The sequence below is a fragment of the Macaca fascicularis genome, chromosome 6 (genome assembly GCF_037993035.2).
Source record: "Macaca fascicularis isolate 582-1 chromosome 6, T2T-MFA8v1.1".
Classification (NCBI taxonomy): domain Eukaryota; kingdom Metazoa; phylum Chordata; class Mammalia; order Primates; family Cercopithecidae; genus Macaca; species Macaca fascicularis.
In genome coordinates, this window is record NC_088380.1 from 119,280,736 (window position 1) to 119,303,106 (window position 22,371).

The following is a 22,371-nucleotide window of genomic DNA, read 5'->3' on the forward strand; positions in this document are numbered from 1 at the left end:
GAGAGAGATGTGGTCTCTGTTGCGCAGGCTGGAGTACAGTGGTGAGATCTCAGCTCACTGCAACCTCCACCTCCTGGTTCAAGTGATTCGCCCATCTCAGCCTCTTGAGTAGCTGGGACCACATGTGCGTGCCACCACAGCTGGCTAATTTTTTTGTATTCTTGGTAGAAATGAGGTTTTACCATGTTGCTCATGCTGGTCTTGAACTCCTGAGCTCAAGCGATCTGGCCAAGCTCAAGAGATCTGGCCACCTCAGCCTCCCAAATTCCTGGGATTATAGGCATGAGGCACTGCACCCCGTCCAGAAAATATTTTTAATGCATATATATATATGTAGTATAAATAACATCTTCAATTAAATAGAGATGGCAGAAGCTTTATTCTGAGGTATGTACAAACTTGGTAACACAAGGTAATGCTTCAGTAATTTTCCATGTTGAAATTTGGCGCAATATACTTTGATTATATATCTATATTTAATTATGGTTTTTAAAATAGCTATGCAGTTTTAAAAATTCAAATTAAACTTTTGTGGGAACTCTACTGGTTTGAAAAATATTACTGAGTAATTGGCAACATTGTAAAATATAAAATTTTTGACTTGGCTTTCTTTTATATTTGAAGCATAGTGACTAATAAATATATAATTGTCATAGTTTTCTTTACAACTCTGTCATTTAAGTCACTGATGAGTATCTATGATACATGCAGTAAAAATTTAGACAAACATTTTGGCTACAAATTGGTTTACTAAAAGCTTGAATCATAGTCTGAGTCAAGAGTAATAGGCTTACAATTGTGTCTTAGGGTACTAAGAAGTTCTTTTGAGGAGCTTTTAAATTGTATTCTTTGTTTTGAAAAACTTTTCCTTCTGGAAGTTCTAGGCCTTATGAGAAATTACCTATTCTGAATTTGTCACAAATAATGATGTAAATAAGTCCTGTGCAGTGAATCATGTGCTTTCAGTAAGAGGATTTTGAAAGCCTTTTGTAAAACGAAGTCATTCTCATAATAGAGTTATTTAGGATAGAATCAAATTGATTTACATGCTTTATTTATTTCAAATATGAAGGGAAATTGTTTCTAAATATATTTAAACTTTTAATAGAACAGTAGTATGCCATCAGTGTGGAAATAACTCACTTGTTAATTAAATAAATATTTAGGGTATATTTGCTATATATCAGGCATTATAACACAAGGACTAATGAAGGAGGGAAAAAAACAAAAGCACGAAAGAAGAGCAGAAATAGCTCCATAATCTCACTTTCCGGGGATAACCTCTACAGACATTTTGTTGAGTGTCTATTACTTTTCTGATATATACATTTTTTAATAAAATGGAATTGCCTCAAATATGCTATTTAATAGCTTGTTTCTTTTCATACTATTTGAAAATTAAGAAAAGATATAATGTATCTTTATAATATGCTTCATTTAAAAACTTTAAGTTTAAGCCGGGTACAGTGGTTCATGTCTGTGTCTGTAATCCCAGCACTTTGAGAGGCCGAGGTGGGCGGATCACGAAGTCAGGAGATTGAGACCATCCTGGCCAACATGGTGAAACCCCGTCTGTACTAAAAATACAAAAATTAACTGGGCATGGTGGCATGTGCCTGTAGTCCCAGCTACTCAGGAGGCTGAGGCAGGAGAATCGCTTGAACCTGGGAGGTGGAGGTTGCAATGAGCCGAGACTGCACCACTGCACTCCAGCCTGGCAACAGAACAAGACTCCATCTCAAAAAAAAAAAAAAAAAAAAGTGAAATATAGTATCCTTTTAAATTTTAAATAGATAATAGAAACTGGTTTCCCCCCATTTAAACCAGAATTTAAGTTTAACTTTATAAATTCTTGACAATTTGGATTTTGTCATTCAACCTCATAAAATTAGTTATTTAAGCTTCACCTGGTTAGGTTTAAATGCAATGCAATTTGCGTTAAAATACTACATTAAAGCCTCAGATTTGTAGTTGCTAACAGCACTTCTATGTATGTGTTAGGGACTGCTCTAAATACTGCTTCATATATATTAACTCTTCTATTCTGTACTTCTATTCCCATTTTATAGAGGAGGAAATTGAAACACTGAGAGGTTAAGTAACTAAAGTTGCAGAGCTAGAGTGACAGGAGTAAAGCTTCAACCCAGGCAACCCAGACTTCAGAGTTCTCATCTCAACTGCTAAGCTGCTAGCATAGCTTTTCTGGTAACTATTTTTAATTCAAATATAGTTCGAGTGATCTATATAACAAGTCATCACTCTAACAACTCGGTGACTTGTAATGTAAAATTATTCGTTGTAATACATTTAATATAATTGTTTCTTTGTGCTGTGCTGCAAAAATCATAGCAAATGAGATGTAATTTATTACTCTCCCTCCCACCTCTATTACTCTCCCTCCCACCTCCAGCATCTTGTGCTAATCCCTCTGCCCTGCGGACCTCCCCCCACTCTATTATGCGTGTCAACTCCCATCAACTTCCTTGCTTGCTGGGGACTGGGGCCGTGAGGGCATACCCCCCGAGGGGTGCGGGGCTAGGGCTAGGCCGGCTGTGCGGTTGGGCGGGGCCCTGTGCCCCTCTGCGGAGTGCGGGTCGGGAAGCGGAGAGAGAAGCAGCTGTGTAATCCGCTGGATGCGGACCAGGGCGCTCCCCATTCCCGTCGGGAGCCCGCTGATTGGCTGGGTGTGGGCGCACGTGACCGACATGTGGCTGTATTGGTGCAGCCCGCCAGGGTGTCACTGGAGACAGAATGGAGGTGCTGTCGGACTCGGAAATGGGGTAGGTGCTGGAGCCACCATGGCCAGGCTTGCTGCAGGGGGAGGGGGAAGGTGGTTTTCCCTCGCACTGTCTTAAACCGATGGTCTTTCCTTGGCACGGGGTCCACTGCCGCATGCCAAACGAGGAGGCAGGGGCGTAGCCCCCCCCCCCCGCCCCCCACTGCAGCACTGGAGATGGATTTCCTGTACTTCAGATCCAGGGTTTTTGACAGAAGAGGAAGAAGGGGGAGGGGTAGAAGGGTTAAGGGGAGTCTGCTAAGAAAAAGCTGTTTTTGAAACTAGAAGGGGTTTTTGTTTTTATAATGCCATTTGACAGAGTGGAATAACAGTATCTAAGGAAACGGGTAGAGGACAACAAAGAATGGGCATATTCATGACGAGGAGCAAAAGCTCTAGCCCATTGAAAGGCTTCTTTTCCTTCCTGGCGACAAGGACACATGCAGTGGTGGCCAAAAGAGAGAGGAGACAAAACCGCTGCAGATGGCTGATGTGAATCTAGTGGAAAGAGCTACTGGGAATGAGAGAAAGAGGAGGAGGCAGGTACTGCAGAGCATGAGTGGTGGTGTTGGTTGATGAAATATTGGTCACCAGTAGTGTGCCTGCTTTTGTAAAACATCTAAGTAAACTCCCTGTGAATAGGGTGGCAAAAAGATACCAGTGTCTTTGTTAGTTACAAAATGCAGTGGTAGTGGCTTTTTGCGGATGACTGCAGTAGTGCTTTTTCTCTCTCTGTTAGGCTGAAAAGACAACTGCAGAGGAATAAGAAATCGTGCAGCAAATGCTGGGGGTAGAAGCCCATTTACAAGAAGCCATAGTTTATAAATGCAGCCTGAACAGGAGAAAAAAAATTACTGTTTTTTAAAGTAGGAAAAATGTCAGGCTATAAATGTTTTGTCAGTGGAATGTATTGGACACTTTGATTCTACATCACGAAAGAGATGCTCAAATTCTTTGATTTAACATAAATCCTATAGGAAATCTTAATAAATTATGTATGAAACAGTGGATCTTTTCCTTTGTTAGTGAAGCTTTTATGCCATTAATTAGGTCATTCAAGAGCAAACCACTTTATAATGTAAATTACTTTATGAAAAATTATGGTGAACAAATTTTTGTAGGCCTAATATTTAAGACCTATATTAAAGTAATTTTATATTTCTCTTTGGTTGCTTTTAGATAACACTGAATAATATTTTAAAGCAACATGACTTTTCTTCTAGATGTATTTCTGTCTAGTGAATTCTCATATACTCTTGATATAAAGTGTATTTTGTTGAGCTTATTTTTTTTCCTTTACCTAAATGTAAAAGCCTATCTTTATGCATATTTATAGTAGCCAACCTGCCACACCTCCCCACTCCCTGAACAAGGATGGCAGTGGCTTTGTAAAGCCCTCCAGGGTCAGTGACAGTGCCTCTTTAATAATGTTTATGTAATAGAAAGTCCTAAGATGACCTATTATATTGTTTTAGTAATGTTTTCAAGATAATACAGAATTGGGCTGGCTTAGATAAATAAGATACATAAATTTTTCACTGATAAATTTTAACAGTTCTTTAAAAAATTATATCTGTTTTAAGAATTACTTGATCATGGATATCAGGATTGGTAGTACTTAGGAGCCGGGCGTGGTGGCCCATGCCTGTAATACCAGCTAAACAGGAGGCTGAGGGAAGCTGAGGCAGGAGGATCACTTGAGCCTCAGAGTTCAAGACCAGCCTGGGCAACCAAGCAAGACCTTATCTCAAAAAAAAGTACTTAGAGTCTCTTTTTTTAAACCTAATGGAAACTATAGCTAGAACTAAAGATGTCACATTAAAATTCCAAATGAAGTTTAACAGCTAATATTACTTGGTTCTTTGAATTTCATTAGCATAGTGTTTGAGAGTCTATAAAATTATTATTTTTACATAAATTACCTTCTTTTACCATTTTAACAGCTCAGTGTAGCATTATTTTTATTTTAAATGTTAGAGACTCCTAATCAAGTATGTTATGACTTTATCCAAGGTCAAATATTGTATAACAATGTGAAGAACCTAAGTCTTCTATTTTATTCTAATTCTATAAAACTATAATGCCTCTTATTACATACATACAAAATAATATATAACAGAGGTAATTTGAAAAGCAATGTAAGTCACTGACAAATTATTAAAAAAATGAAAAGGCAATCCTACTTGGTTGTGAATTTTTATCTACAATATAAGAATGCTTTATAAAATACCTGGTGACTAAGCAAATGGAGAAGCAGCAGTTTTCATGATGACATTCATAAACAACTTTTTAAAGATCGTGTTATCATATGAACACATCTAAGTAGAATAGTGTTAGATTGAGAGGTTTTTCTGAATTAAATAAGAAATAAAGAACTAAAGTTTATTTCATTCCTCTTGTAGTATATCTAATCTATGACTGAACTGTTGGCTTTAGTGGTCTTTGAAATTATTCACTGATATGGCGTGAATTGTGCTATTAAGGAATTTAAAATTAAATATTTATAAATGTTTTATGAACTGAATTTAAGCTATTGAAGTTTTTCTTTTTTCTTTTTTCTTTTCTTTTTTTTTTTGGGGGGTGGGGGACAGGGTCTCACTTTGTCGACCCAGGCTGGCGTGCAGTCGCAAACATGGCTCACTGTAGCTTCAACCTCCCAGGCTCAAGTGATGCTCCCGCTTCAGCCCCCCAGGTAGCTGGGACTACAGGCGCACACCACCATGCATAGCTAATTTTTGTGTTTTTTGTAGAGATGGGGTTTCGCCAGGTTGCCCAGGCAGGTCTCGAACTTCTGAGCTCAAATGATCCTCCCACCTCAGCCTCCCAAAGTGCTGGGATTACAGGTGTAAGCCACCATGAAGTTTCTCATTTGCATTAATTGCTCTGTAGATTTTACCATTTTTGTCTGTTTTATAAACTATTACTCATTTTATGAAATTTAACCAATCTTTTATACTTGTGTATGTTTAAATGTTCTCTTCAATTTTGATCTCCCTTCTCCCCCTTTTCTTGTATTAGAATCTGAAACCTACTTATGTGGCACATAAAATGGGATAGAGTATTATGGTTCAGAAAAGATGGGTAATAGTTTAGGAAATACATTCACTACATATTTATTAGGATACCTTCTAAATATCATCTATGAAAGATGCTGGAGTCAAATAAGACATGTAAACTAATCTCTAAGAAACTCATGGTAGAATTATGTGAAATTTCATTGCAAGTTAAACACTGCTTTGGCTACTCCTAGGATATTTAAAGATTTATATAATCTAAGATATCCTCTAATTTAGAAGAATATGGTGGATTGCTCTTTGAAACACCGCTTTTTCATAAGATCTGCTTAGAGTCACAGAGATTTTTTGAAAACTAAATTACTTTTGAAGTACTAAGTATCTTGAATGTACAATGAAAACTTCCGTTAAGTGAATAATGTTCTCAAAAGCTGATTTTGTAAATCAAATCATACATCAGTTGGTACAAGGTAAGCCTTCCCCCCTTTATTCTCACACCCTGCTCCCACTCCTCGTGTTTTTAAATATGCATACATTCTTGAGAAGTAGTTATCATCATTTTGTGAATCTATTTTTTTACAGTTAATGAGATTTTTTTTAAAAAAATTATTGCGATAAACATAAAATTTACCATCTTAAGCACTTTTAAGTGTACAGTTCTGTGGCATTAAGTACATTCACATTGTTGTGCAACCATCACGACACCCATCTCTAGAAATTTTTAATCTTCGCTAATTAAAACTCTGTGCACATTAAACACTAACACGCCATTTTCCCCTCCCCCAACCCTTGGTAACCACCACTCCACTTTTTGTCTCAATGAATTTGACTATTCTAGGAACCTCAAATAAGAAAAACCATTTAATATTCATTCTTTTGCAACTGGCTTATTTCACTTAGCATAATGTCTCGAAGGTTTATCCATACTGTAGCATGTGTCAGAATTTCCTTCCTTGTTAAGTCTAAATGATGTTCCATTGCATGTATATGGCACATTTTGTTCATTCTTCTGTCAGTGGACACTTCAGGTTGTTTCCACCTTTTGTCTATTGTGAATAATGCTGCTACAAACATGGGTGTGCAAGTGTCTGCTTGGGTTTTACTTTTTTGTGTGTACTTAAACCTGTGTTTTTAATTTACATAATTTTTGAACATTATTAACTCAATACTGTTTTTAAGATCTATTCATTTTACTTTATGTCTATCTAGTTTGTGATGCTAACTCTGCTGTATAGTATTCTATAGTACCTATCACTGTTCCTCCAGTGAAGGCCATAAGTTTTCTCCAAATCCCATTAACCACAAACACCTTTATGGTATACATTCTTGTACATGTCACCTTAGGGACTATGTTATTTACGTATTTCTGTATAACAAATTGTACCAAAACTTAGTGGTTTAAACAGTTCCTGTGGGGCAGGAATTCAGGAATGTCTTAGTTGGATGGTCTTACTCAGGCAGGATCTCTTATAAAGTTGCAGTCACAATGTCAGTCACAGATAAAGTCATCTGAAGGGCTTGACTAGACTGATGGATCTTCTTCCAAGATGGCTGACTCGCATAGTCTGTTTTTCATTGGCTACTGGCAAGAGACCTCAGTTCCTTGTCATGTGGGCCTCTCCATGGGGCTGCTTGAGTGTCTATAACATAGCAGCTGACTTCCCTCAATGATTCTAACAGAAAGGCCATTTATGACCTAGACTCAGAAGCCACACACCATCGCTTCTGCTGTATTTTCTTTATTAGAAGTGCATCACTAAGTCCAGCCTACCCAAGGGAGGAATTAGAATCCACCTCTTAAAGGAGTAGGGTGAAAGAATTTGTGATGTATTTTAAGATCATTACATTGACCAGTGAAACAGTTTCATTGGATTTATCTCTGATAGAGGGATCTCTGGATTATAGGGCATTGTTTCCTATTTCAGATGTAACAAATTAACACAAATTTAGTGGTTTAAGACAACACAGATGGATTATCTTGCAGTCCTGGAGATCAGACATGGTTTTTACTGGACCGAAATCATGATATCAGTGGCTTTGCATTTCCTCCAGAGATTCTATGGAAGAATCAGTTTTCTTGCTTTTCTTCAGGTTCTTGGCATTCCTTGTCTCATGGCCTGTTTCTCCATCTTCAGTGCCAGCAGCTTTCTAAATCTCTCTCTGAATCTGACCCTCTGCTGCTCTTGTCACATATTCTTCTCTGACCCTTCTGCCTCCTTCTTAAAAGAACCTTTGTGATTACATTGGGTCCACCCAGATAATCCAGGAAATCCTGCTTCAAGATCCTTAACTTAATCACATCTGCAAAGTTCCTTTAGCCACATAAGGTAACACATTCATAAGTTTTGGGAACTAGGATTTGGTCATCTTTGTGGGGCCATACACAGGCATACTCATCTGTTCTCCATTTTTTTAAGCTGAAGGATTTTTTTAGTTATTTTTACTTTTGCGAATGAGTGTTACTTCCTTTTGGTAAATTCAGATTTTCATTTACCAAGTTTGTTTAAAGTATAGTGTAATATATAATGATCACCAAGATGGTAAGCAGATACTCATTGTTCAATTAGATGCTTGATTTTATCATCACTTAATGTATATCAGTGTATCAGCTACTTCTGACATAGTCTGTAATAGAAACGTTAAAGCAACACGGCCTTATTAAATTTCTCTTTGTACCTTGTAGACTTGTTAAAACACCATTTCCGTGGGCGCTCTGTTGAAACTTCAGCTTCCTTACACTGTGAAGTCACTAAAGCTTGATGTTGTTCCATTCCATATTTATACATTGTACCTCCTTCTGTTGTTCCCTGATTCCTTTGCACTGTATTTCAGCTAAATTAGATGACTATCTCTTTCCCCAAATATATATATCATTTTTCCAACCTCTGACCTTTGATCGTTCTTTTCCTTCTCCTGGAATACTGTCCTCATACTTATGTTTGTTATAATCATGCCATCTCTTAAGTTCCCTTCTAAAATGGCTTTTACTTTTTGAACCCTTTCCTCAGTTTTCTCAGCAAGGTATGACTTTTGTAGCATTCTCTGTCAGTGCTTTTCAACCCAAATTTGGCCTTGAATTCCAGGTGATTTCATCTTAGCCTGGGTCCCTTGTCAGAGTCCTGAGGCCAGGCCTTTTGTGAAATACTTTGGGAAGTCATCTAGGGGATATAGAAGTATAGACCTGAAAAGAGTGAGACAGAGAAAGAAGGACAGCTAGTAGAAACATGTTCTCAAGTTGGTCATCACTTTGGACAGTTGTGGTTTGACCTGCCAGGACTTTCTGAGGGACCATATAGAATGTAACTCTGAATTGTCCACCCAAGGGTAAGATTTGTATACTAGCTCCTGTTCCACTTTGGTCAATAATTGCCCCATTAAGTGTTTAGTCTTTTATTGGTTGTACATGCATTAATGTTGGGAACACAGTGAGGTGTCAGAGATTCCCTAGGACAGAAAACAAAGGATACCTCGTGCCCCTGATGTGCCTTTCGTTTCCATCTGCAGTAAGCCGATTGCTGCAGCCAAGACAGTGCGAAGTGGGACACAGAAATCTATTTGTATACTGATCCTATTTACCCATTCTCTTGAATAGTCCCCCCTTTGCTAGATAATAAGCTACCTGAGAACAAGGAACTTGTCAACTTACTTTTCTCCCTATATTATTTTCCCAGAGCCACTGTAACAAAGTACCGCTGACTGATAACTTAAAAGAATAGAAATGTATTTTCTTACACTTCTGGAAGCTGGAAGTCTGAAATCAATGGGTTGGGAAGGTTAGTTCCTTCTGATGAGGGAGAATCAGTTCTGTGTCTCTTTCCTAACTTTTAATGGTTGCCTGAAATCCTTGGTATTCCTTGGCTTGAAGCTTCCTCACTCCAATCTCTGCCTCTATTATCACATGGCATTCTCCCCGTGTGTCTCTGTGTCCCTGTTTCTTCACATGGTCTTCTTACAAGGTTGCTGAATTATCTTGTAAGCAGATATTCATTGTTAATTAGGTTCTTGGTTTTATCATCACTTAATTTATATCGATGTATCAGCTACTTCTGACATAGTCTGTAATAGAAACTGAGAAACATTAAAGCAACATGGCCTTATTAAATTTCTCTTTGTGTCTTTTAGACTTGTTGTAACACCATTTCTTTTTTTTTTTTTTTGAGACGGAGTCTCGCTCTGTCGCCCAGGCTGGAGTGCAGTGGCCAGATCTCAGCTCACTGCAAGCTCCGCCTCCCCGGTTTAAGCCATTCTCCTGCCTCAGCCTGCCGAGTAGCTGGGACTACAGGCGCCCGCCACCTCGCCCAGCTATTTTTTTTTTTTTTTTGTACTTTTTAGTAGAGACGGGGTTTCACCGGGTTAGCCAGGGTGGTCTCGATCTCCTGACCTCGTGATCCGCCCGTCTCGGCCTCCCAAAGTGCTGGGATTACAGGCTTGAGCCACCGCGCCCGGCCTAGACTTGTTGTAACACCATTTCTATGGGCACTCTATTGAAACTTGATCTGTCATTGTCTTACCAGTCATTGAATTTAGGGCCCACTCTAATCCAGTATGACCTCATCTCAAACTTGATCCATTTATGAAGACTCTGTCCCCAAATAAGGTCATATTTGATGTAACATTGTTTGGGGTTTTTTTTTTTTTTTTTTTTTCCCCCTCTGTTGCCAGCCTAGAGTAGCTTCTGGGCTCAAGCAGTCCTCCCAACTCAGCCTCCGAAGTAGCTAGGATTACAAACATGTGCTTCCACAGCTGGCTAATTTTTAATTTTTTTTCTTAAGGACAGGGTCTCACTATATTGCACAGGCTGGTCTCGACCTCCTGTCTACCAGTGATCCTCCCACCTCAGCTTCCCAGAGTGCCGGGATTACAGGTGTGAGCCACTGTGCTCACACCTATAACATACCTTTTTATGAAACACAGTTCAACCCGTAACACTCCCTTAATACTTGGTACCTTGTGAATAATAAGATACCTAAATATGGTACATTGTGAATAACAAGGTGTATTGTTTTACTCTTTTAATGGAAAAGTCATCTTAGACATTCTCTGAATTTGTGCCCTCTCTTTCTGTTGTCTGCCCTTTGTGGCTGATAATGCACCCTTTCTGTTCCTTCTTACATGTATATTTGTCTTTTATGTGGCTATCGCTGAGTAAAGCATTTTGGGAATTACAAAAGCTAAGTATTAGATATAGACCTTGTCTTCAAGATGTTTATGCTCCAGCTGGGAAGACAAAACACCCCAAGGTAAAATGGAATAATTAGAGAACAGTTAGGCCAAATCGTATAGTATTTACTGTTCAGTTAGCAGGAAGATTCATTATTGGCCAGAGATGTCAGGAAGGTTTTGTGTAAGCAACTGAGCTGGGCCTTAAAGGATGAGGATATCTTATAAGAGCAGAGGAAAAAAGGATGTGGTATTCAGAAAGGGGAAGAGTTATAAACAAAAATGCAAAGGTAAGAAAGAGTTTGTAGAGAAAAGTGAGGAGAGACTTACTTGAGGAAGGTTATCTTGGAACTTAATAGGCATTAAGTTTGGAAGGTAGACTGTTATCAGATATAATAGATTGTGAACACTGGACCGAAGTTACACAGTCTTTAAGAGCATGAGCATTAAAAACAAATACAGATTTGAATTCTGGCATAGCCTCTTGATCTGTGTTCTTAGGAAAGTTATCTACTGTTTTGAAGTTCCATTTTTCTTAACTCAGAAATGCGTAACACTACCTCATAGGTGGTTGTGAGGATTAAATGAGTTAATATATAGAAAGCATTTATAGTACATCGGATATTGTAAGTACTAAATAAATATCAGACTTTCTGAATTTCACATATCAAATACATGAAAAATTACAAACAAAGGATTTGTAATTTATATATATATAGGATTTAAATAATATGCTATAGTCAGTAAAGAGTTATAGAACTTCATATACTTTTCCTTTTAAAAACTTTTTAGTACAATATCTATGAAAATTAGTCATGTTCTTGACTACAAGACAAACCTTTAAAAATTTTCAAATGGTAACAATTTTATAAGCAATAGTCTTCCATTAATCTAATAAACAATATATCAATGACAATAAAAAGATGACTCAAAAAGCCTTATATACCTAGCAATCGAGATGAATCTTTGAAGTATCCCCTAGATCAAAGAGGAAATCAAGATGGAAGTTATGAGTTATCTAGAAATAAAGAGAAGAACTCTTCATACTAAAACCTGTGGAATGTAGATAAGGCTGTACTAAGAGAAAAACTGATGTCCTTAAAATTTATATTATTAAGGAAGAAACGAATAAGTGAATGTTTAAGTGAGGAAATAAACGAATTAATATTCACTTTATTATTATTATTATTTTTTTGAGATGAAGTCTCACTCTGTCGCCCAGACTGGAGTGCAGTGGCACAATCTTGGCTCACGGAAACCTCCACCTCAAGCGATTCTCCTGTCTCAGTGACACCCCCACCACCCCATAGCTGGGACTACAGGCATATGCCACCACACCCAGCTAATTTTTGTATTGTTAGTAGAGACAGGATTTCACCATGTTGGACAAGCTGGTCTCAAGCTCCTGACCTGCCTCCCAAAGTGTTGGGATTACAGGCATGAGCCACCACGCCAGCCTTTCACTTTAAATAACTAAGTAAGCCAATGGAAAATAAGAGGATATAATTAGTAAAGATAAAGAAATTGATAAAATAGAAAATAAAGTAGTGGAAAGGATATGTTGATGTTTTTGTTTGTTTTGGTAAACACCAATAAAATAAATGAAACCCTAGAAAGTTTAAAGGAATAAAAGACAAACAGAACACCAATGAGAAAAGATACCTTCAGATAAAGAATTTTTAAATGAGAGAATATATACAACTCCGACAATACATTTGTAAAACTAGAGGAAATAGTTTACTAGTGAACTATTAATGAATAAAATTAATACAAGGTGGAGAAAGCATGAAAAGACTAAACCTCAGAAGAAACTTTAAAATACTTTTAAAAAATCTTAGCTCTAAAATGGCACCTCTTTTGAGTATCCATCACTTTGATAAGAAAAAAGGCACCTTCTGATTTGAATTCTAGCTGACTTTCAAAGGATAGATACTATTCAAACTATTCCAGACCATGTAAAAAGATGAGACATCTATCAGTTCATTTTGCAAACTAGTGTAAGCTTAATTCAAAACCTTATTTCAAAATACTATAAAAATTTAAAACTATATGTTTTCTCTTTAAAAATTCTAAGTGAAATATGAAGAAATCAACAGGCTCATTAAAGAATAAAACATGAACACGTGGGGTTTATTTCAGGAATGGAGGATAGGTCAACATTCAAAAATCTTATAACTGCATCAAGAAATTAAAAGAAAAACGATTTGATTATACAAAAAAGTACTATTTATGTTCAGCAGCTACTACTAATAAAAACTTTAAACTCAAGGGAAAATGCCTAAACATGTTAAAAAATTTACTGAAATCTAAGAGTAAGAATATCAAATAGTGAAATAATATGCCATTCTTATTAAAATTGAGAATAAAATAGTTTAGGTGACATTTTAAAGTTTCAAGCTAACAATAAAACGTGAAAAAGAGGTGAGGTATAAATGCAGGAAAGAAGAGTCACAAGTATCACTTACAGATTATATGATTGCATACCCAGAAAATCCACTGGAAATCCTATTAGAATTCATAGAATCATCTGATAAGGTGGTCACACAAGTATTATGGGTTAAATAGAATTCGTAGCTTTTATATGTAGTAACAATATTTGTTTTTCTTTATTTCTTTTATTAAGAGATGGTGTCACACTACGTTACCCAAGCTGGTCTCACTCAAGTGATCCTCCGGCCCCAGCCTTCCAAAGTGCTGGGATTACAGGCATGAGCTACCACGCCTGACCATTAGCAGTATTTGGTGTGGGGTGGTGGTGGTCATTCACAGCAACTCAAATAGCCAAAAGCCCAGGGATATATTTGATATGAAATGTATAGAGGCATAGGACCTTTTTCTTGAGGGGGAAAAACCCTGGGAAATTTGATTGCAGAGCCTGAATTATTCATGAGATGTAGTAAGACTTACTATGGAAATGTGAGCCTGTCTGAAATTAATATAAATATAATACAGTTACAGTTCTAAGTATGTATGAGAATTGAGCATATAAGAGATACATTTCCATTCAGTGGAAAAGAAATGGTTTGTTTAATAGTGCTGATGTAGTTGCACTATTTATTACTACTTTCAGTTATCCATACGAAACACAATAAAGTTAGACCACTACACTCATGCCATACACAACAATAAAAATGCCTTATGAATTAAAGATCTAAATATAAAGTAAAATTTCTTATTCAAGCTAGTGAATTAATCTCCCAAATTTATCACCTCTTTCGCATAAGACCCCATTAAAGTGATAGTAAAAACAAAATAAAGATGTGAGCTTACAATGCCATAAAGAGTAAGAGACATTCAAATTGACATTGTAACAAATTTCTGGAAGATGAAGAAATTGTGGGAATTAAAATTGATTGCTGAAAAAAAAAAATCAGGGATTCTAAGACTTCCTAGTTCTCTGTTCTTTCCAACATGGCAGGTTGGAAATTTAGTATTTAAAAGTAAAATACTAATTTTAGTATTAGGAATTTCTTAATGGCCTTTGAAATTATTTGGGTTACCTTGGGGTGTTTGAAAACCCAAATTGGGAAATTATGCTTTAACCACCAGTTTTTGTAAATTAAGTTTTATTAGAGCACGGGCATGCCCATCTAATTATGTGTTTGGGGCTGCTTTTGTGCTACAGCTACAAAGTCAAGTAGTTGCAACAGAAATCATATGACCCACAAAGACTTATAATATTTATTATCTGGCCCTTACAGTAAATGCTTGCCAACCCCTGCTCCTGGTAATTGGGATGGGCGTCTTGAGACCTGCCCACACTTGGTATGGGCATGGATAGGTCTAGCCAGTGTTATGTAGCTATTTACAGAATGTAAGCAAAGGAAAGAGTGGGGAAAGAATGCAACAGACAGAAGACTGAATATCACCACCTAATGGGGCCTTAGTAGGGAAGAGAAAGAGAAATAGAAAATGGTTGTTAAAGAGAAAAGAATTAAAATGGATGAGGTGAATTCTGCTTGGAATTTAAAACTTTTTTGTGTATTACTGATTTTGTATCTGGCAAGCATAAAATTTTTATATTTCTAAGATTTTTCTATTTTGTTTCTTTCCAATCATTACACTTTCTCTTTTTTAAATTTTACTGTGTGAATTAGGACTTCCAGTATTACGTTGACTGAAAGTGTGGATAGTAGACATCTTATTCCTGATTTTAAAGAGAATGTCTGTAACATTTCACTATTAAGAATGAAGTTTACGGCTGGGTGTGGAGCGCCTGTAATCCCAGCAGTTTGGGAGGTGGAGGCAGGCAGATCACTTGAGGTCAGGAGTTTGAGACCAGCCTGGCCAACAAGGTAAAACCCCATCTCTGTAATCCCAGCTACTCGAGAGGCTGAGGCGTGAGAATTGCTTGAACCTGGGAGGTTGCAGTGAGCCCAGATCGTGCCACTGCACTCTAGCCTGGGCAACAGAGCAAGACTCCATCTATTAAAACAAACATACTAAAAAAGAATGAAGTTTACAAAATTAGCTGGGCATGTTGGCTTGTGTCCATAGTCCCAGTTACTCTAGAGGCTGAAGCAGGAGGGTTACTTGAGCTAGGGAGGTCAAGGCTGCAGTAAGCCTAGGTGACAGAGCAAAACCCTGTCTCAGAAAAAAAGAATGAAGTTTACTTTAGCTTTGACAGTTTCCCTCCTATTTCCAGGTTTTTATAGAAAGTTTTTTCTTTGAGATGGTTTTTCTTTAGTATTTTCATGTAGCAAGTGACACACATAAATGATCTTATATTGCACTCTACTCGCATTTCTGGAATAAACTCAGCTTCATTCTGCTGTAGTTTCTTTACTGTGCGCTATTGTATTCTGCTTCCTGATAATTTCGTTTAGATTTTTTGAATCAATATTTGTAAATATTAGCCTATAATTATTCTTTTTCACACAATCTTTGACCTTTATGTCATGGTTAGATTGGCTTCATGGAATGCATTGGAAAATATTTCCTATTCTTCCATCCTTGGAAGCATTGTGTAAGATCAGAATGATTTGTTCCTTAAAAGTTTGGTAGAAGGTGTTTGCAAAACCATTCAGATATGGTGTTTTGAAGGATTTGGAGGAGGAGGGCAAAGATATTAATACTTACTGCTCCAATTTTTTTTTTTTTTTTTTGAGATGGAGTCTTACTCTGTCACCCAGGCTGGAGTGCAGTGGCGCGATCTTGGCTCACTGCAACAACCTCCACCTCCCGGGTTCACGGCATTCTCCTGCCTCAGCCTCCTGAGTAGCTGGGACTACAGGCTCACGCCACCACGCCTAGCTAATTTTTGTGTTTTTAGTAGAGACAGGATTTCACCATGTTGGCCAGGATGGTCTCTATCTTCTGACCTTGTGATCCACCCTCCTTGGCCTCCTAAATTGCTGGGGATTACAGGCGTGAGCCACCGGACCTTGTCCAATTTTTTAATAGTTGTAGAACTATTAAGGTTTTTCTGCTGCTTCTTGAATCAATTTCCCCTCCCTAGAATCTTTGTTTTAGTATGTTTGGAGGTTGTTTTCTTTTTTCTCTCTCTAATCATATTTAGTTTTTTTGTTTTTGTTTTTTTTAAATCCAACTTTTTCTTTTCTTTTTTATTTTGATTCATTTTAGAGGGTTTTCTTGTTTTTTTTTTGGTTTTTTTTTGGTTTTTTTTTGTTTTTTTTTTTGAGATGGAGTCTTGCTCTGTCTCCCTGACTGGAGTGCAGTGGCACAGTCTCGGCTCACTGCATCCTCCACCTCCTGGGTTCAAGCTAGTCTCCCACCTCAGCCTCCCGGGTAGCTGGGATTACAGGCATATGCCACCACACCTGGCTAATTTTTTGTATTTTTAGTAGAGACAAAATGGGGTGAAACCAACATGGGGTTTCACCATGTTGGACAGACTGGTCTTGAACTCCTGACCTCAAGTGATCCACCCACCTCAGCCTCCCAAAGTGCTGGGATTACAAGCGTGAGCCACCACCACCTGGCCAATGCTTTGCTTTTCAAACTTTTCAAAGGGTATGTAATAAAAAGGAAGACTTACCACCAGACCCTATACCTTGATTCTATAAGCAGTGACTGTATTTTTGAATGTTCTTTAAGTGATATTTTTTATCCTTTTGCACTCCTTTATTTTTACTGGAGCAGTAGGGACCACATGAGACATTAGTGATCCGCATTCTTTTTTTTTTTTTTGGGTTGCGGGGGGAGATGGGCTTTTGCTTGTTTTTTACGTTTGTTTTGTTTTTCATCAACTTCATTTTTACATCAGCCTCATTCTTCTTAATACCGGTGTAGTATTTCACTGTAGAGATGTGCACTATTTTAATGCAGTTGTGCTTTTATAGCAAATAGAAATTTTCCCATTTGTTTGAAGGTACCCTAAGAATCTCCTTTATTACTCCTAGTCTAGTAACGGACATCATTACTCTAGAGAACTCTACTTGGCCCTCTGTGTGTCTTACACCCATTAAATTAAAATTAAAATGTTCCATACCATCCTTTGAAGAGGATATATGCCATTTAAATATCTTTACTTAAAAAAATAAAAGTCTGCTCTCATAAGCAATGAAATGTTTTTCAAACATTTAAATCTCTGTTCCTTTTTGCAGGTTATCCTAGTGTGTTTTATGAGTAAAAATGCAGTTTTTACTTTTTCTTCATGGCTGTCCCATTTCCCAGCACCACTTTAAATTCCATCTTTTTATGAATATTGAGATACTGCTTTTATATACTGAATTTATATATATTTACTTCTGGATTTTAAACATTGTGTTCTCGTGGTTGGTCTATTCATGTACCGGTATTGTAGCTTTTTAAAAAACTTTTAATTTTAAATAACTTTGGACTTACAGAAAAGTTGGAAAAATAGTACAGAGTGTTTCTATATACCTTTTACAGATTCCCCAGATGATTAACATCTTATATATCCCTACTACAATTATCAAAACAAAAAAACTGATCTATTGGTACAATATAGTTAACTACATATATATATGGTTTTAATTATAAAGGCTTTGTACATTATTTTAATATGTAGTTTACTGCCTGCTCTTTAATATTTCCTATTTTTTTTAATATCTAGCTGCAGGAAATAAAAACTTTATATAGGGTTTTTGTTGGGACTGTAAAATGTATAAATTAGCTTAGGGAGAAATGGCATCTTTATGTTGCTGAATCTTGGTATACCAGAATAAGATATGCCTTTCCATTTGTTGAAATCTACTTTTCTATCTTTCTCGTATATGTTTTGGACTCTTTTTGTGCAGTTTATGCCCAGATATTTTCATTTTTTATTGTAAATGGGATCTTTTCTTTCATTTATCTTCTGTCTGGTTTCTCTCCCCTATAAAGGAATGATTTCTGTATATTTGGTACTATACTATATTACCAAATTACATTATTATTATAATATTTCATTGATGCTTTTGTATATTCCAGGTATATAGTTATGTGGTCTGTGAATAATGTTCCCTTTCTAATTTTTTTCTAATTTTATTCATTAATTTGTGTTGACTATTGTGACTAATAGAATGGTACCCTGACTGTAAGAGTATATCCAGTGTTTCCACATTAAGTATACTGTTAGCCTTGGGGCTGATAGATCATGTTAAAGAAATGTTCTTTTTTATTCAGTATTTTCAACAAGAATGGGTATTGAATTTGTAAAATGTCTTTTCATCATCTTTGGCATGAACATACAATTTTTTCCCATGTAGATCTATTATGTTAAATGATATAATTGATTTTCTAATAGTGACTTTTTCATGGTAAATTATAATAGATTTTTCATCTCTTTTGGGATCAGTTTTGATAGATTATATCTTCTAGTAAATTATCTATTTGGGGTGTTCAGATTTGTTTGCATAGGGTTGAGCAGAGTCGTCTTTTATGATTCTTTTGCTTTCCTGCCTTCTTACTCATATTTTCTTCTTATTTCATTTCATCTAAAATGCTGGAAAATATATCTTTGTTTTTCCATGAAAACAAAATAATAAAAGCAGCTCCATTGATGTAAAAAAGAAGTGATCTCGAACTTCTGAAAATAATAATCCTCCACATTTAATTCTGATTATCTTTCGCCAGCCCGAAATTTTTTGCTTCCTTGCTTTTATTTCTCACAATACTTGTAAATTTGTTTTCTAATGAACATTTGAATAAAAGTCTAGATGATAGTCCTTGTGCTTTCTTCTCCCCTACCTGACACTTACAAGGTGGAGCAGTGTCTTTAGTGGTCATCTTAACTGTAGAAAAACAAATTGAGAGGTTTGCATGCTCTCAATAAAGTGAAAGATTGGGAGGTTTTCCCCATTTCATGGTGTGTGGCAGCTATAATGTGATCACACAAGTTTCAAATTTTAAAAAAAAGTTTTAAAGATGTATTTGGTATGCAATTCTTGTAATTGAAAAAAAAAAGACATTCCAAAGTAAATTTACAACTTCACAAATTTTGTATGACTTCACAAGTTTTGGATTAGGGAGGGATGGCTGCAGCATCCTAAAACAATATAAGTTTGGGTATTCTTCCATGAAACATCTTATTTTTTCCATAAAATTAGATTATTTCTAGAGCAGAAAAAACTTTAATGATTGGGATTCTGGAGTTGGGGGAAAAAAAGATGATTAAAGGTTTAATTCTTCATCTGAAGAGTCTATTTTTTTATTCCTGTAATAAAGAGTACTTTTAGCAGTCTCTGCTCATCTTGCGCATCTGGCTCTTTTCATGATTGTGTAAGGTTATAACTTCTGTGTCTCAATAAACTTGTGTGTGTCCATTTTTTTCTCTGTTACTACCTTTTCTCTTATTTTGTTTTATTATTTTGATGTAAAATTACCTGTTAATTTTATTTGAAATGAGAAATTTTAAGGCTCACATTATTCAAATTCTGTCAGATCCCTACCTCTGTCATATGGTTTATAATGTGCTGGGTATTTTCAGACCTGCTTATTAATAAGATGTAAAACAAAATAATGATCACTCCTGTGGATTTTTCCTTTATTTTTGAGATGTCTCCTATGGCTGCATTACTTCTTTACCCCTTGTCCATTGGTCAGAGGAGGTGTCTTAACTATAGGTGAACACTATATCTTACTGAAGAGGTTATGTTACATGTATATTTTCATAATATAACTTACATTTACATAGTACTTTTATTTTTTAGCCTACCTTTTGTTATTAATCCTAATAATATCGCTGTAAGTTATGTTAAAGCAGATTGTGAATGTTCATTTACAAATTGTGAAATGAATTAAAATGAAGGGGCAAAGATTAAATCATGACCAGGCCTGAAATTAACACACAAGACTCAATTTTTTTCAACCATAAAGACTTCGTAGGTGATCCCCGCCCGCAGGACTCCCCTTCCTCCTCAGATGTCATTGGATTGTACCAGGTTTACTGTTGATTCTAGCCATTGTAGAACTAACTAGATCTAAGATAAGTCCCTTGATTTCCTTTGGTAGAGTCTTCTAATTGCTGAACTCCAATACTGTCATGACTAGCCAGTGTTACAGCCTGTCTGCCTTATTCTATGTAGTGGATTTCATATTATAGAGGCATGTTTTTAATGTCAAGATCTTTATTGCTTAAGTGCAAACTGCTTAATACTTTTTAGCTATTAAATAATTAAGATAGGCAGGATTTTATTTATTCCAAAATGATTTGACCTAAACTAAAGAGAGAATGTGGATCTCCTGAATCTTACTTGGTTAATCTTAATATAACTCCTAGCATTCTATAATTCTTCCTAAGGTCCTCTTATTACCTGGCTATCTTCTGTATCTTCTTTGTCTCCCCTCTTCTTTCCCAGTCATAATGACTGCCAGACTCTGCTTCATTTCTCTTTGACAGTCTGTACTTCTCAGGTCATCCATTCTCTTTAGGTGTCTTTTGGCCTCAGTTTGAGCACAGCAGATCCCAAGACCACATATGCCATAGCATGGGCTATTATAGTCAACCTTTTGAATAAATGTGATTGAACTTTATGTTAGTAATTCTTATTTACCATCTTCCTATCAAAAAGGCTTAAAGTCTTCATTTAATGCTCTCCTTCATGTCCATTTTGTTAAATGATTGCCTTTTAATGAGATCTTAGAACTTCAGAACTGTTTCACTATGGAGGATGTGTAAGATTAGCCTTTTATCAAATGAAAAGTGTGAAATGGAATATGTAATCTCAGTCCATTCTGGCTCTAAAATTCTGTGACTATCAGATAAAATTCAGAAATAAAATAGTATTACTAATATACATAAATTTTTATCATAATTATATTTCCTAAGTTTTGCCTGTAAGAATGGGTAAAATATCTTTAAAACCTTGAAGAAAGTATTACTTGATAGAAAGTTTAATCCATCTGTGAGAAGACACATGTATTCAGGCACAACTGAAGTTCTCTCTTCTATTTTAATTTCATTTGTCTTAAACTGAGACTCCACTGTTTCATCCTCTTAGAAAGATGCTGCTACTTGAACAATATTGTTTGGAGACCAAAAACTAGCATATTAACACAATTCTTCTTAAACGTCTTAAGAGTTTTGTTTCCTTTACCCCTTTCTTAAAAACGAGCAGCCACTAAATTTTTTAGTAGTGAATTTCAAAATCCTTTTTAACCTTATAGGTCCAAGGGTAGCCAAGGATGGCTGCAGCTTCATATGATCAGTTGTTAAAGCAAGTTGAGGCACTGAAGATGGAGAACTCAAATCTTCGACAAGAGCTAGAAGATAATTCCAATCATCTTACAAAACTGGAAACTGAGGCATCCAATATGAAGGTATCAAGACTGTGACTTTTAATTGTAGTTTATCCATTTTTATTCAGTATTCCCTCTTGTAAACTTGGGTAAGACACTTAAAAGTGTATTTTAAGCAATAATATGTAAACTCTTTCTTGCAAAAGTTAGCATTTATATTTTTAAATAAGATACATTGAATTCATTCAGTGAATCATATAATGAAAATAAGTGTATAACTCCAATGGCTAGTTAGTTCTTAGCTCTTTTTAAGATTAAAGAGAAGAGACCAAATATAGCATCACTATACTGAGGCAAAGTTTTCTGCATAGTTCATAGAAACTAGCCTCATGATTTTAGAATATATCTTGAATATTAAGTATAGTCTTCCTCCCCAACTCCCTCAGATCTTGTCACCCCGTAAGTGCTGCAATGATAGGTGATCAAGAAAATCAGGATGCCCTACTGGGAAGAGTCATGAACTAAAAGTCAGTATGTGGTTCTATACCTGGCTTTGCCACAAACTGAGGTATATATGACCTCTGTATATTCTTCAGGACTTAAGTTGTCTTATTTGGCAAGTATAGGCGTCACGCTAGTCTAGATGATGTCCATGGCATCTTCAGGCCCTAAAATTGGCTTGCCAAATAGTACTGAAAAGTTCTGATAACCTCCAAGAAAAGTTAGAAAATAGTGTGTAGTGGGGAAAATGTTCTAGTTTCAAAATAATTGAGGTTA

General features: G+C 36.2%; 1 protein-coding gene across 45 annotated transcripts in view; it reads left to right on the forward strand.

Moving 5' to 3' along the window:
- Positions 1 to 22,371, forward strand: part of APC (APC regulator of WNT signaling pathway) — a 143,905-nt gene that overhangs the window by 28,574 nt on the left and 92,960 nt on the right. For 8 of the 45 annotated variants that reach the window (XM_065545846.2, XM_065545847.2, XM_065545859.2 and 5 more), the window contains exons 1-2: positions 2,743 to 2,780; positions 3,212 to 3,319. The exons of 5 other annotated variants lie outside the window; for them this stretch is intronic. In XM_065545846.2, coding sequence (XP_065401918.1) covers positions 3,260 to 3,319 — 60 coding nt within the window. In that variant the 5' untranslated portion in view covers positions 2,743 to 2,780; positions 3,212 to 3,259. Of the gene's footprint in view, positions 1 to 2,742; positions 2,781 to 3,095; positions 3,320 to 21,522; positions 21,676 to 22,371 lie in introns of those variants that run through there. 32 more of the 45 variants (XM_065545852.2, XM_065545857.2, XM_065545863.2 and 29 more) reach the window with 6 other exon arrangements.